The following is a 16,184-nucleotide window of genomic DNA, read 5'->3' on the forward strand; positions in this document are numbered from 1 at the left end:
TCACTCTAATTTCAATACAAACTGGATCCAGAAAACTGTTAGCTTAGCATGAAGACTTAAAAGTGGGGGAAACAGCTAGCTGGCATTGCCCAGTACATCTAAAGCTCATTAGTTAACACATGATATTGAATGTGTTTAATCAATACAAAAACGAAATAGTAAAAAAAGAAGCTGTGGTTTTTCATGGGGTTTGGTGTAGGATTAAGAGTATTTACCAAAAGTTTGAACTATTCCTTTACGTTTTACAATGGACACTTTATAGGGCTATTTGTTTTAATTATTTTTCTTTGAATTACTGCCTCACAAAATATTGAGTATTGTACTGTAACAGTGGAGATTATCATACCATACTAACCAGAGTAGCTTTCATACTCTGCCTAACCAGGATACATCAAACAAACTTCTTTTTGACTAGCTCTAGTAAAGAACATCACTGAGGCAATTAAGACAATAAGAGATAAGTTTAAAAGCATGAAGATCGGTGAGGCCAGAAAAGACATTTTCCCACTAAGATGTTTGACAACAAGTAGTATTAGTATGAGTAGTAAAGGTTTAAAGAGTTTTGAAACACATCACTGACAACAAACGATCTACCATCAGGCAACACCCCCTCACACTGATAAAAACAGTTCATGGCTTCAACTTGAAATCAAAAATAATCTAGCTGCACCAACTTTTTTTACCGACTGACTGCACTGTTGTGCAGCCGACAACTATTTAATTGGCAAGTTCAGCCGATGAATTGGTTTCACAGTGTTTTTAGAGAGCAAAAGTATCACAAAATGATTTCTACAAACCAGGCAAGCAGACCAAAACAAACACAAGGTCATATTTTCCCAGAAAATGTTTTTACATCTAGGGACCTAATTAATGTTGAGGGTGAATGTGAGCGGTGTGGTGTCATCATGTGGTGAGGTGCGAGGCTAACTTGATCTGTTGAGTGATATGAAAGTGAGAATGTGTGTGGCAGCCTATAGGACCCCACAGTAACAGAAAGGAGTAGAAATTACTCTTAACGTAGCCCCTCAAGTGTACTTTCTTGCAAACCAATACTGACAACTAAAACGAGTTGGCTAATTTTGGAATTGTAGTTCTTGTGCATCGAAGACTTCCCTATAGTCTGATGTAAAGCTCCCACACCATGAGGTAATAAATCCACCATCCTATTACGTATTCAGACAGCGCTTACCCTAACCGCTTTAAATCATCATCAGTCAGGGAACCAGGGACAAATATTGAGTGTTGCTGATTCTGTCATTGAATCATAGCCTTTACCTCTTTGTCTAAATCAGGCAGCACAGGACACAGATAACAAGAACGACAGGAAGAAGAAGTGACAGCTACACTTACAACGTCACATCACAGGGCACCCACAACAGCTACATGCATCTCAGAGATCAAGATAGAAGTATAACAAGTGTTTAGAAAGAGTTTACAAACTAGTCTGGTTATCTGTGACAGGAGTCGTGATTGGTTGATCAACCTGATTCCCTTCCTCCTTCTGCTCTTGCTCCTTCCCAAGTGTCCGCCTACTCTTCCTCCTGCTCCTCCTCATCCTCCTCTCACTGCTGGCCTGCTCAACCTCAGCTCTCACATCTCTAGCAGATATTGTTGATGTGGTGGTGCTGGTGGAGGTGGAGGTAGAGGTGCGTGAAGGGCGGGAACTTCTAGAAGCTCTAGATGGTTCTGACAAGGAAGTGTTCCTGGCAGTGCTGTGACTGCAGCTCTCTTCGTCCTGAGTGGGCAGTGTTGTCCCGTCTAACTTTCTTTCAGCCTCCTTGGCAATTGTTTGGTCCAAATGTTTTCCTGCCTGGCTATTAACCAACCTCGTTTTAACTTTTTTTGAGAACACTGCACTGTTTTTTCTCCTTGTCTCATTTGTGCTACCTATACCAGCGGTTTTTACTGAACTGCATCTGTGTTCAGTACTCAATCTGCCTGTACTTGGTTGTTTATTACTCCTGTCTGTTTTAGGACTTCTATTACTAACCACAGATTGAGTTTGAACCTGCTTTTTCTCCTGGGACACAGAGGAGTTTTTCATGGATTTCATTACTGGAATTCTTGATTTAGGAATTACATTCTTAAAAGGGTCTAGTCTTTCCCTGAAATTATGAATTGAATGTTTTCTTACATGATCTATTGCTAATTGTTGACTTTGACTGCATATTTTGTGGCTAGGCGCCCATAATGGTAATCTGGATTTGCATATCTTGCCTTTGACCTCTTTGGCTCCTGTGTTTGTTATTGCTATATTGGTATAATCCCTGCCCTCCCTGCTGTTTTCTAGCTGGCTGAAAGATGCTTCTATCCTGCTGACCTCCTGCAGAGTTGAGCCTGAAGCAGACAACAAGTTAAACGCAATAATGCCGCCCACCTGAATGATGTCTGAATAGACACAATGGGAGTCAGGGATGTTTCTACTGGCTTTGTTGCTCCATGTTTGGGGATTGCTAATCTGTTGTGAGGGTGCAGAAGACGAATCTGCGCTTTGGTAATAAGTGTGATTTTTCCAATCCAAATGGTTGGAAGTACCTGAAGGAATTCTTTGATTAGTATAATAATCTGTGATGCCTGATGGTCTATTATTCAAATAGTTATCTGTCACGCCTGATGTATCAAAAGTAGGATCTTCTGTATAGTTTGAGGTTACAGAATAATAACTATCTACAGTTGTCCCTGAGGTTGTGTCATTAGAGTGATCAAAGATGTTTGGTATTCTACAATTAGAACTGCTATTTGAAGCATTAGACGGTTTATCAGTTGACACCTTGAATCCTGTTCTAAAGGTGGAGAACGTTGGCTCCATATTGGAAGTTGAGTCTCTGCATGTGGTGTAACTGGCAGTCGGATTTGATATTTCTAGCTGGACAGTAGTAGTCTGAATGGATATTTGAGGGATTAGTAAAATATTTGTGGGATCCTGAATATTAAAGTCCCCATGTTGCAAGGAGGAATCAACCTCTGAATCCCTAACCCTGTACCTGCCCGCCGAGTAGTAATGCTCACCAATCTGAAAAAACTGGAGCCTCTCCTCCACCATGTCCCTCTTGCTCATATCAATCGCACCACTGCGTGTCATCTCGAACATTTTCCCTTCATGGAAGGGGAATGGGTTTGGCTCGCTCGTCGGCGTACTATCGTCTGTTGGTGTTCGGGCTGGGGTAGAGTCTGGTGTTGTAGCCTGAGACTGGTCATCCACAGCCAGTCCAAAAGGCTTAGGCTCACCATTGCTTCCCTGTGTCCCTCCCATGTCAACAACTTCTTCTTCTCCACCTTTACTTGGCCAGGGGTCAAAGTCCAGCCCCTTTGTGGCAACAGTCTTAAAAGGAGAGTTAAACTCCTCTTCTAACTTATAACTGAAGTAAGTGTCTGAAAAGCCCTCCTTATCTGACTTCTTTTGTTCCTGACCGTTCACCCCATCCTTACTAACACCATCAGGTGACCCACCATTAGGGGGGGAATCATTTTTGAATGTGTCCTTTTGACATTCCTCTGGGGTTTTCTCCTCTTCAATAACTTCCAGTTTGGTTGGAGGAAAAGAGCGGTCTGTGGACCTAAATGTGTCTGTTGCCCAGACGTCTCTCCGACTGTCTGGAAGGCCAAACAGACGTAAATCTGCCTGCTCACACAGTCCATCATCCTCATCTTGAAGTTCATATCCATCCAGGGAATCTATCTCTGTCGCATCTGTGTCATGAGAAAATTCTGCAGTTGTGGCTATAGAACAGTCTGTGATTGACTGGTCATTTCCATTTTGTTCATAGTCATATTCCTCTCCTTTGCCATTAGAGCCTTTACAACCATTGGAACCATTAGAGCCATTTGTCCCACCATTAGGTTCCTTGTTGTTTCCGTTTTTATCATTTTTTGGGGGTATTGAGGCCTTTTCTTTCTCTTTCCTCTTCTCCTCATCCTCAGCACCTTTGAAACTAAGTTTCTTACAGGGAATTGGTTGAAAGATTGACCCATCATCATCTTCCTCTTTATCATTTGATTGACTGTCATCTTCCCCTGGGGACACAGGCGAAGGAGGTTGGATACGTATTATTGGCTCTGTTAGCAAATGTTTGTCATGTTCTTCCTGTAAGTTCACCTCCATCATTTCTGTCTCAGTATCTGAAGAGGCACATGAACCCTTCCTTTCTCCGTCTGACTTTTCTGAAGAAGAGTCCAGAGGAGGAGGGGGAGGGAACTCAATATAAGCAATACCTTTGTCTTTTGAGACCTCTTGATGCTCATGCTCTGTCATTCGATCATACTTGCCATTGGCTTCCGTTTCTTGCCGGTTGGAATTATCAACTACTTCCTGCTGGTTATCATTATCTTTTGATTCTTGCTCATTAGCATTTGCAAGGTCTGCTTGGATGCTGTGATCACTAGTTTTGCTTTCTTGTAGGGCCTCTTTAAAAGAGAAAACAACTTTGCTTTGGTTATCTTCCTCTAATTCTTCAGATACCTCCATGATAGGACTGGGTTGTCCTAGCATGAATCCCATAAAGCCATCAGGGCTCTTGGTCGTGAGATCATAGCTGACTTCCTCAGAGCTGGGGGTCTCTGGTGTAAGGGGGCTTTTCCCTGAGCTATCTATGAAAGATACCTGTTCTAGTGTATCATCGTCAGGGCTTATGGGGCTGAGGGCCAAATTAGATATCTGCTTGACTGTGTAAAGAGCCCCCTTGGCTTCCCTCTCTGCCTGCCTTCCGACCTGGACACTGGCATAAACAGGTAATGTTTTGATTCCTTTAAAATTATCTTTGGTTGTTGTAGCAACGGGAGGGGTTACGACTTTCTCCAGTGTGTTTCTAGGGCTTGAAAGGTTATTCGAGTTGGAGTCTCTGGGTGCATTATCTAAAATTTCAAAAGTCCGATTTTCATCGGTTTTTATTGGGGTTGTCACAGGGCTTGTCTGTATTTTGCTTTTAGATAATGTAGGTATCTGTGAAGGTTTTGTCTGTTTCTTTGTGAGGTCATTATCCAAAGTAGAAGGCAATCTTACAGGAATTTGGGATTCTATCTTTTTCCTAAGGTTTTTATTCAGTATTTCTTCTGTGTCTTTTCTTAAAATCTCAGCTATCGCTTCTTTGGAAGCAGACTCAGTTTTTGTGACTTGTTGACACTTTGTAGCATCACCATTTTTCTCTAATAGTTTGGTATTATTATGGACAACAGCTGCCTGGACCTTTTGACTTTTATTGCTTTCTTTAATGTCCCGAGTAACAGCGGAAGATGTATCTTTACCTTGAGTAGTTGCTTTTTGACTCTCAGTTTCACAAATGTGTCTTTGCAACGGGGGCTCAGCAATATTTTTATTTGGTGACTTGTCTCTTGTTTGTTTTGGGGGTTTAGAAGTTGGCGATTTTAAAACAGCTTTACTGTCTGTGGCAGCACATGTGTCCTTCTCTATATCCATTGCTGGGGTTACTTCTTCTAAAGTTTCACATACTTTTGAAGTTGTTCCTCCAGTAAAAAATTGATAAACAGGAAGTTTGCTATCCTGTAGTTTCTTTACTGATGGTTTTGGCTGCACCGGGGGAGGGACTTTGGTTGGACTAGACTGAGTTTGTTTCTGAGCTTCAGATTCAAACTTCATCCTCACAGCACTGACTTTGGATGTTGATTTTACATTAGAGGGAGAAGAGGGTGCAGACTCACTGGTTTTTGTTTGTTGTTTAATTTTATCCTCACTGCTATGAGGGAGTCTGCTTTTCTGGGGACTGCTTGGTAAGCTAGAACTTTTATTTTCTGTTGTAGTGGTACGGTCAAACATTTTCCCAACAGAAGGCTCTTTAAGTTTGCTTTTATTGAAGCCCTCCTCTGCTTTAGGTTTCTGTAGTGTTTTCTCAGGGCTGCAAGCTGAGCTAGGCCATGACCTGGGTTCCTTTGGCTCTCGTCTAACAGGCTTTTTCTCAGGAGACTGCAATTCATCATTGAGCTTTTCTGTTTTGTCACGGAAAAACTGTGATACCTCACTAAGTTTTTCTTCAGCTTCCTTTACAGTTTGATCCACCCTATCCTCATAAAGAAGCTTATCCCTGCTCCTGTCATGTTTGTCCTCTGTAAATCGCATCCAAACAGCATGTTTGGGGCTGCCCTGCTCTGTGGAGTAATGAAGCACTGTCACCTTATCAAACTGAGATGGTTCATCCCGCTGCACAAATTGACCCGATATTGGGGACCCATCTTTTGAAGACTTAGAAGCAAACTCTCTTTTTGGGCTTCCATGTTGCTGACTCTCAGCACCACGGCTACAACTCTCCTCAGAAACTTGGTGGCGTTTTTTGTCAGTCACTATTGCTGAATCCTCTGTGTCAGAGTGAGACAGTGAGGATGTTTCAAGTTTCTCTGAGTGGAGCATTTTCTCAGCAAACCTATATGACTCGCCTCTGATTTCTGATAGTTCATCATCACAGTATTCTATGGAGTTCTGGCTCAATAGTTTTAGGGCTTTATAAGAATCATCTGCTATCAACTGGGCAGAATTTGGGCGACTGTCCTCCTCCTGTGACACTGGGGTGTTGACGCGAGATGTATCTAGAAAGGAGGGCAGGGATTCCTCAACAGTAAGCTCCTCCTCTTCCTGTTGGGCTTCATAGTCATCCGTTAGTTCCTTAATCCCATAGTCACCTTTGTAGACATAAAGCTCAGGGTGTTTCTTGGATTCCCTGATAATAACCTCAGTCGGTTCTGCTATGCTGTGGCCCTTTTCAATATGAACCTCAATTATCCTTTCGACTTTAGGTTTAGATTTAATATCTCTGTCAAGAAACCTAGGAGTCAGCTCATCACCTTTGACTGAATCCTGGCTAGCCTGGTGTTCAAAAAGGCCTGCCAGATCTTTAGATGGGTCCCTACCTGACTGGAATGCTTTCATGATATCTCTAACTGACATACCTTCTTCTATCATCTCTGCACAATCAGTCAGTTGGGGCTTATGATAGACCATTCTAGTAGTAGTAGTAATATGAGTTTCCTCTTTAAGACACACACTGGTGTTTTCTTCCGGTATTTTCATTTGGAAGGCTTTCATGGGGCTCATTGAAGCTGCATCTGGCTCTATAGAGGGGAAAGCACATGCAGCTTCCTCAATGATTATAGGCCCACAAGGATCATCAAGTTGTTCAAAGCCCCTCATATCGACCGCTTCAGTCCAGGTTTCAGTAACAGAGGGAGGAATGGGCAAATCTGTGAATAAAGGCTTTGGTCCTGTACTCTCTGCACTCTGAGGAGCAGAGGGTGTCTTTTCACTCCTTGTCTCGAACCCGCTGTCTGACAGGGGACTCTTATCCTGCTCGTGAGAGAGGTCCTCTGGGGACTCCAAGATAGTGTCACTCCCTTGATATGATGACTCAGAAAGTTTACTTAGGTCCTTCTCTGATGGAGACCTGAGCATGCCTGAGACAGGCGGAGGCATTTTGAGTTTGTGCTCTTGTATTGACATTGATGGTTTAAGAACACGTTTCTGTTTTTCTTCCCCTTCCCTTTTTGCCTCCTCCTCGTGCTTACTTTTCAACTCTGCCATTCTTGAAAGAGAGCTGGCGCCAATATCATTTGTTAAATAATCTACTACTTTACTCAACTGTAAATCTTTGCTTGAAATGGACTGCGGCTTCAGCAGGAGAGTGTTTTCCTCAAAAGGAGGGTAATTGTCTGAGAGGGCACAACTTTGCGCCTCCTCAATTTCATCTTTGGAAAATTCTTCCCATTCATCCTCAGATGCTCTGTCTTTACCTGCATTAACCCTACTCTCAGTCTTGATATCTTTCTGTAATAGCCTACAGACCTTAACTAAGTCTTCTTTAACTTTCTCCACTAGCGTAAATGGCTCCTCATCCTCTAACTTGGTTTCTTTAGGAGTGCCAGTTTGAGATGTTTGAACTGTTTTAGCTGCAGTCTGTGTGTCAATCTGTAGGATAGCCGTCATTCTGATCAGATCCTCTTTCATGTCTGCTACATCTTTTAGTATCTCCTGGTTGGAAGTTCCCGTTGGGTGGATGATGGGTGGCGTGATAAACGGAGGGGATTTAAGTTGGGACTTTATTTTTGATCCAGTAACACAGGAAGACAAAGAGGAAGAAAATGAAGATGAGGCACGGGAAGAATCAGGCAGTGCCATTTTGAGAGAACCCGGGCCTGGTTTGACAGGGGTCTCTGGAATGACTAACGAAAACACTGGGACAGTTAGTGTGTTAGAAGGAACTGCCAAACTGGAGGAGGCGGCAACAGATCTCAAAGAACCATAAGCAGAGCTTGCTGCTGCAGACCTGCGTGAGGCGGACAACGATCTAATAGTGCCATAGCCTGACACAGAACAAGAGTCTATAGCTTCATTTATGGCTGCGCTAACACCAGAGGTTGCTGCTTGGGTGGTGGCCTGTATTCTCTCCTGAAGGCTGCTACTTCTCTCCGAGAGATTGCGAGACGAAGGGGAGGATGGTGTGGAGGAAGAAGATGGATATTTAATTGGAGAGACTGATCCATTCATCGTGGACAATTCTGAGGAAGCTATGGTTGTCTGTCCAGTTGAGGAGAGTGATGAGAGGGAGGTTCTTCCTCCTCTCGATGCAAGTGTTGAATCTACAGAGGTTTTTAACGAGGACAGGCCTGACATGCTTTTAACAGAGGAATCTGTCACAATTGTGGACCCAAGGGCAGTTTTAAAAGGCAAATTAGAATTGTACAAGTTGTAGGACTTTGGCGATGCTGGAGCAGTAAGAGAAGCTGATGACCTCTCTGGTACAGAACCATTTGGTATGGAGTGAAGTGGGGAAGTCCTTGATGTGTATGCTGAAGCAAGGTTTTTGATAGATGCTGGGTCTGTGGCAAGTTTACATGGGCTTCCAGAAGACACAAAGCTGGCAGACCCCTGTACAGGGTACTGACCCAGCTGGACAACAGTTTTAATAGGTGAAGGCATAGTCCTGTAAGACCTGATGGGGGATGAGAACACATTGTCATCAACAGGTTTAACTTGAGTAGGTGGTGGTGGTGGTGGAGCTCCCAGGGTAGTTCTGATTGTTGCAGCGCATGCACGTGAAGGGGAAGAGAGGGGCCAGGAGGTTTTCAATGGAGAAGCAGCTGGTGAGCCTGCCGGGGAATCGGTACATGTGAGGGAACCCCCCACTCCGACTGGCCTTGTTTGGCCAGGGACGGTAATAGGAGCAGTCGACCATGGTGGGTAATGTCTGGTTGGAAAGACAGGTTTGTGAGGGTAACCAGCAGGCAGTGTTCTTGCTGTTGTGCTCCGCTGCTCAACGGTCGTTTCTTCAGGTGAATTTAGAAATAAAGATAAAGAAGGAATGGAAAAAAATAATAACAAAAATGTGGAGTTATAAAGGTAACATAAAATGATGTTGGGGAAGGAAAAGAAAGAAAAAATGTGTAAGAAGAAGAGATCAGAGGAGGAATATTTGGTCAGTGACGCAGTCCTGGTATCAAGGAAGGAAAAATTGCAGTTTTATGATGTGCTGATATTTGAGTATTGATTGAAGGTGGAGTTATGAAAAGAAACGGTTGTGTTTCTGTGTGAATTCAGGATTAGTACATGACTCAAACAGCGAAAACAACATAATGAATAAACGCAACAAAACATAAACAGCAGCAAAATAAAATCCCAAAGACAATGGCTTGGACTGACAATTGAGAACATAAAAATGGTAAGACAAATGCACCAGGATCAACATAAAAACAACTTCTCTCTTTGGACATCTGATGTTCTGAACATCAGCCCATGGGTTCTGGCTCTAATTTCAATCCGCTTCTTAAAGTGCCTTTTATCTGTTTGGTTCAAACGTTGAATGAAAGGTTTTAAAAGACAATTTAGACACTATGATACAACATAGCCAATGGCTCCAGAAGTTTCAATTGTTCTATAATCAAACAACAAAACATATGACAAAATGGGTTTTCCAAGACCTAGGTGTTGGCCCATTTTGTTATGCAAGATTGATAAGAACTGGTGACAAGAACAAAGTGTGAAAAACTGGAAGAGACACCCAAAAGAAAGCCAAACTCAAGACCTCCTATCATGCATGTGTATCCCACAAAAAGCTGCTACATCACCACAAAGCCAAATGAACTCAGAGGGGACAAATGAAGAATAAATACAATTTTACTTTGACTGCCTCTCAAATGCCAACGACATTGTGATGGTAAGTCAAAGAAAATGTTTGATGTTGCTGGATTGGGACTTCTAAAACTCAGCAGTGGAAGGCAACCAAACAAACCCAGAAGAAATACAACTCACAATGTGGGCAAGCACAGCACAAAACCAACTCATTGACTCATGCAAACATATGTACCATGTTGTAAACAGGCATGTGAACAGTGCATGTTATGTGGGATGAGAGATATGCATTTATAACATTAGGTAAGTCAAATCGGTCACGCATTTTACATTTGAATTAAAATTGTTAATAGACGATCTTATCCACGAAAATTGGCATAATTAAATTCATCAAAGGTGTTTGTTAGTAAATATGTCAAAACTCACTCAGTGCAGGCTCGGCCAGATAGCTGTAGCGCTTACGTAAGGCTAGGGATGCAAAGGTATGACGTCGCTCTGGCTTTTCAGTCTGCAACAATAGCAAACAACACAAACACCTATTAGTTTAGGTCACCCTACATTATACGGTGCGGCCAAATGACAAACATTTGGACCTTATCAATGTCAAATTAAAGCTAACCCATTGGTCTGCATTTTTTTGTATTAACATACAAATGTTTAGTACGCATATTCCAACTCAACAAAATGGTCACTATGCCAAGATAGCCAATTTAGCTTAAGTTAGTCATGGTAACCCTACAAACTGTAAATGATAAGTACTTAAAAGTGCAACATTATTTTGGTAACGTTACTAAAGGTTAAAAAGGACAATATAAGTAAATCTAAACTCCAAACTTACTTGTATTACATACTGTAAAGCGGAAGGAATAAGGATTGGACATAAAACAAGTCGTTTTACGATATTTCATGCAAAACCTAGCAGCTAAAGGTTGCTTGAAACAAGGAAACTTGTATTGTTCCTTGTAGAAGCGAAAAATAATAAGGCTATGATGAAGCAGGGCCGCTATAGATCTAGCGCAGAGGACAGCAAATGGTGGGGAGGGTGTGGTTTACCTCGTCCTCTGCATCTGACTCCATTTCCTGGTTCCCAAGATGCATTGCAGAAACAGGGGGAGTAACATAATGGAAAAGCAGGGGAAAAGAAACATCAGGGCGTGAAAAAGGAGTGATTGACAGAAGCTCAGAAGAGAAGCAAATTTAGCAAACTCAGCAAACCAAAACCAAAAAACACAGACTTGACAACACCAAACAAATAAAGTGCCAACACTCAGCAGCAAAAGCAGCAAATGAAGTCAAGCCACAAAAAGCCAGCCCGATAATTAAAAAAAAGCCCTTTTGCACAAAGCGCTCAGCCAAAAGCATGTCGTCCAAATCAAAAGATACGTAGGGACGACATGAAACAGCCAATGAAAATAATCCACTACATAAATAACTGATTTACATAGAGAGAAGCTTTAAACAGATAAAAGACACAGGCGGTGGTTTGGCCTTCATCTATCTGTTTAATGGGGCCAAAGTACCCTAACCACGTGTATGGTCATGGAGGTGAAAACAGAAAATGGTGAGTTCAGGTTACCTTACCTTTTTCACTGCTGGCAGTGTGATGTTCAGGTTGCAAACGGCAGTTTGTGGAAGGCCTTTTATGGTCTTACACTCTTTGAGGAACGTAAGACGACCGCAGGGTTCCTGGCTGGGGTCTCTCACCTGAGGAGAGAACATTGCTTCTTTATGTACCTTGTTCCTATTTTAAAGGTGGCACTGCGGACGTGCTTCAGTGTGTAAACCCTACACCCTAGAACATTCATTCTACCACACAAAAGTGCATACTTTATTTTTAATGTTTATTTTTTGTGTTTTTTACCAAATACTACTGCTTATTGCACTACTGACCGGATGATAAACTGCACTTCATTGTGTCAGGTGTGCAATTACAACTACGGTGAATCTATGTACAAAATCTCAATTTGATAAAGTTCCAAAATGCCACACAAAGCACATTCAATTTCTGTATTTTCTCTTGTTTTCACATTTTATCTACTGACATGTTTTGCTAAATGGACATTTGTGGAAATATGACTAAAGGAATATATTTGTAAGTAATATATACACATTGAAACCTGCTTCTGTAATTTCAATCAGTGGTGTTCTAGTTCACACACAGCAAGAATAGTTTTTACCCAAATGTTGCAAGGGGATTGATTATGGAGAACATGAGGTTAACGAGTCATTCAATGAAGTGTTTATCAGGGGCAAAGGGAACTAAGTTACTATACCCCGTGGACCTTTGTTTATTGTATTAAAAGCTAGTGTGAGAAGGAGTAATGCATCATTAGAGAATGGAGCTAAAACAATCATGGTATTTTATCACCATCAAAGTTGTTTCTGCTCCTGCTTTCTCATTTATTAAGTCTTGTTTCTTGTGACATCTTAGGTATACTTCTTAGTAACTTCCAACGTTTTTGGCATGTTGATTTATAGATGTCCCAACTCCAGCCTGAGAAGGTTGCTGGTAAAGAGTGTAAATGCAGTACCTTGACACAGAAGGGCAGACGGTTCTCCTTGAAGGCGTAAAAGTTAAGAACTAACTGCTGACCACCTTTAGTCAGAGGAGCCACGTTTCCATAGCAGTCCACATAAATGGGCCTGCCTTCCAGAACCTGAGAGAGAACATTATAGGTAAGAACGTCTTATCATGTGCAAAAGAAAAGTGGATCACTCTTTGAGAATTCATTATAAGGTTTCGAAGTAGCCCTAAGTTATAGGACTGTTCTCAGGCCACTTTGACTCTAAGCCTTACACTCCTTTCTGTTGCCTTTATAGTTATGCTAGTTATTTATAATCTTAGAAAAAACAGTTTTACATTTTGTTTTACATGTTTTAAATGGAAACATATTCACAAATGAAACTGTAGCTGTATAAATAACATGAATTTGTAGAACTAAATAATTAATTATGAAGGTATTTGGCAATTGCTTTATATCTGGTGTTTAACCTGACAGAACAAATATCCTAATTGAAGGCATTAAAATACATACAAGAAGTGATAATAACTTGTTCACACAGGGAAAATCATTTGCATACATTTGACATAAAATAATGTAGTAATCACTAAAATCATTTTATTAAAGGGTTAAAATAATTTATAATACCATCATTTTTGTATTTACCTCTATGTCCTTGCTCCTGGCCACCTCCTCAAAGTTCTCCTGCTGCTCCAGGGTCTTATCCACCTTGTCGTCTGTCATACAGAAGCACCTCAGTCTGGACTCCATTGGGTCGTTGGTCTTAGCAAACACCACAAACTTGGCCATGTAGGGCACGCAGATGAGCTCCCTGTATAGCTGCATGGCCAAGCCCACCGTCTCTGGGATCTGGTGGCAGTCAGCTAACCAGAACCTGCACAAATGGAAAATAAAATGATTTTAGACACAGATGTTAATACAACAGATGGAAAAGAGTAAAAGCGTGAGCATGTAGTCAGTGTCTCACCTTGCAGAAACATTAGTGGTGAAGGAGACGCAGTCATTGACGAAAGTGAGAGGAGTGGTGCCAGTGATGTCTTCCCACTGTGCAGGGGACGTACCACCTGGAAGATGAATAGAAAGAGTTTGATTCATTTTTCGTCATCATATATTCTTTTGACAAGCTATTTTCTAGTTAAGTTAAGATGTAACAGTTTTTATTGTATGTGCCGTTGCAGTTCAAAGTAGGAAAGACTGCAAATAAAACAACATGTAAAGAACAAAAGTAATCGATAAGTTGCAAAAAGAAATGTAGACCATGCAAGAACTATTAACAGGTTTACAGTCAGTGTAAAAAAATTAAAATAAAATAAAGGTCCCCTCCAGACATTTGTATTAAACTTATTAAGCTATGCATTATTATTGTAAATGTATGTCAAATTTAGTTTTCCTATTTAACAAATGAAATGAGTAAAGACAGGCCAAAATATCCCAAAAAAATGTAAAATCACAAATTCAATTCAAAAATCAATGGTCCTCACAAAGATAGCCGTACAAGTACTATCACACACACCTGTGATGCTGCAGAGAAGGCGGAGACATGGCGTACAGTCTCCTTTGTAGCCGTTGGTAAGCCCCTCCCCTGAAAGAGGCGGGACTGGGATTGTCATGGTGATGGGTTTGTGGAACTTCCTTCTTCTGGGCTCCACGGTAACGATGGGGCTGAAGGTTGCCCGGTTACCGAGGATTTTCTTCACAGTGTCGTCGGGTGCCGGCTGGGCCTGGGAGAGAGGGGATTAAGTAATGTGTGTTTAATGTTTGTGTTTGTTTGTTTAAAGCTTCTGAGTGAAAGACAAACTGATATAGGTATTTTTTACTTATTTAAGACTAAAATGCCCAGAATTTAAGCTAACTTAAACTATATATAAAACAAAAAACACTGATTAAAACTAACAAGGACAATTGACACTGGACTTAGAGAAAAAATGTAAACTAATCCAAAGACTGTTATTTTGTATATATTGTTGTGTTTTATCTTAATGTGTGCATATGGGTACACATATGCACACATTAACATGTGTCTGTTGATTGTATATATTGAGCAGGGGTTCCCAAAGTGTGAGGCACGCCTCCCCTGGGGGGCGTCAGAGAGCTTCAAGGGAGGCGCAGCCGCCAAAAAGAAGAAGAAGTGAAATGTAGTTAACTTCAGCTAAATGTATGCGAGCGGCAAAATATGGATAGATTTTTAGTGAAGTTACCTAAAGTGAGAGAGGAGACAGCGTCTGTCAGAAAACGGATGAAGTATGAAAATGATTATTTGAAGCTAGGATTTTCATGGACCGGTCCTGATGACACTCCACTGCTACAGTGTGTTATCTGCAACGAGGTACCTGCTAATGACAGTATGAGACCATGTAAACTCCGGCGTCATATTGAGACGAAACACCCATGTTTGGTGACCAAGCCACAGGAGTTTTTTGACCGGAAGCTCAAGGAATTGCAGTCACAGAAAAATGTCATTGACACATTTAGCACTGTGAATACAAAGGCAACCGAAGCATCATACCGAGAGGCGTTAAGGATAGCTAAGGCAGGTAAACCTCACAACATTGGTGAAACGTTACTCCTCCCTGCTGCTAAAGACATCTCCGTCGAACCTATTTCTCTCCGAGTGCAACGTATGAGGAAGCTGCCATCCTTAACCTCAACATGTATAAAACATAAAGATAAAGAGGTTTAAAAAAGCTATTGTTTAATGTTTTAAGGAGGTGACGCTCAGCCAATCAAAAAAGAGAAAGGTAGCGAAAACAGAGCATTCTATGACATTTTCTCTTACTGGACCTCTTTGAAATGCAATTGAATACCCCTGCATTATAGCAACAACAACAATAATAATAATAATAATAGCAATAATAATTGGGAGAGGGGGCACGGCTGTGATTATGTTCTCTGAGGGGAGGCTCACCTTCCCACACTTTGGGAACCCCTGATATAGAGGATATACATATTTATACATATGTATTTGTATATTTGTATTATTGTATTTTAGTATTCAAGATTGTTGGAAACGTTATTTCGATCTCTCTGTCTGTACAAACCCACAGACAAATTGACATTAAAGTTGAATTTGAACTCACCTGCAGTCCAACTTTTATCTTCTTGGTTAGCGCCCCCTCAGGGAAGGAAGCTTGAACCAATGGGACGCTGCGGCTGCACAGAGTTCCGCCCTCTGGTCCCATCTGATTGGTCTCCTGCCGGATTCGAGACACAACAGCAAAGTACTGTGGGAAGTCCTTGGTGATGATGCGGCAGATTCTCTTCCTCTCCAGCTCCTCAGGACTGTCCAGCTCTACAGGGAAGCAAAATACACAGTTTACAATATATAACATGTGAAATATAAATAATTTATTTTCCCAACCTGCAAAACAGCTCAGTTTGTAGTACTTCTAGAATCAGACATGAGTCTGAATCTTTCTAACCTCCTTAAATAAGGTTGGTCTTGTTTTACATTTGATTGTCAGTCAGCAGGATTAGAGGGAATCTACTTGTTGTCATGCATCTTGGTCTACTCTCTCCAAGTAACTTACTTTAATTACATTGTCTTGTCAATCAATCAATGTTTATTTATATAGCCCAATATCACAAATGTTACATTT

General features: G+C 41.4%; 1 protein-coding gene across 1 annotated transcript in view; it reads right to left on the reverse strand.

Annotated features, from left to right (window-relative positions):
• Positions 1–15,877, reverse strand: part of LOC104959753 (ankyrin-3-like) — a gene marked incomplete at its 5' end in the record, with an annotated part of 31,531 nt that extends 15,654 nt beyond the window's left edge. The window contains 9 exons of the mRNA XM_010787648.1: positions 3,010–9,264; positions 10,493–10,574; positions 11,120–11,146; positions 11,648–11,770; positions 12,598–12,723; positions 13,234–13,462; positions 13,556–13,652; positions 14,102–14,309; positions 15,666–15,877. Coding sequence (XP_010785950.1) covers positions 3,010–9,264; positions 10,493–10,574; positions 11,120–11,146; positions 11,648–11,770; positions 12,598–12,723; positions 13,234–13,462; positions 13,556–13,652; positions 14,102–14,309; positions 15,666–15,877 — 7,359 coding nt within the window. The remainder of the gene's footprint in view (positions 1–3,009; positions 9,265–10,492; positions 10,575–11,119; positions 11,147–11,647; positions 11,771–12,597; positions 12,724–13,233; positions 13,463–13,555; positions 13,653–14,101; positions 14,310–15,665) is intronic.
• Between the last annotated feature and the right edge of the window lie 307 nt (positions 15,878–16,184).

The sequence above is a fragment of the Notothenia coriiceps genome, unplaced genomic scaffold (genome assembly GCF_000735185.1).
Source record: "Notothenia coriiceps isolate Sejong01 unplaced genomic scaffold, NC01 NC01_scaffold00030970, whole genome shotgun sequence".
Lineage (NCBI taxonomy): Eukaryota > Metazoa > Chordata > Actinopteri > Perciformes > Nototheniidae > Notothenia > Notothenia coriiceps.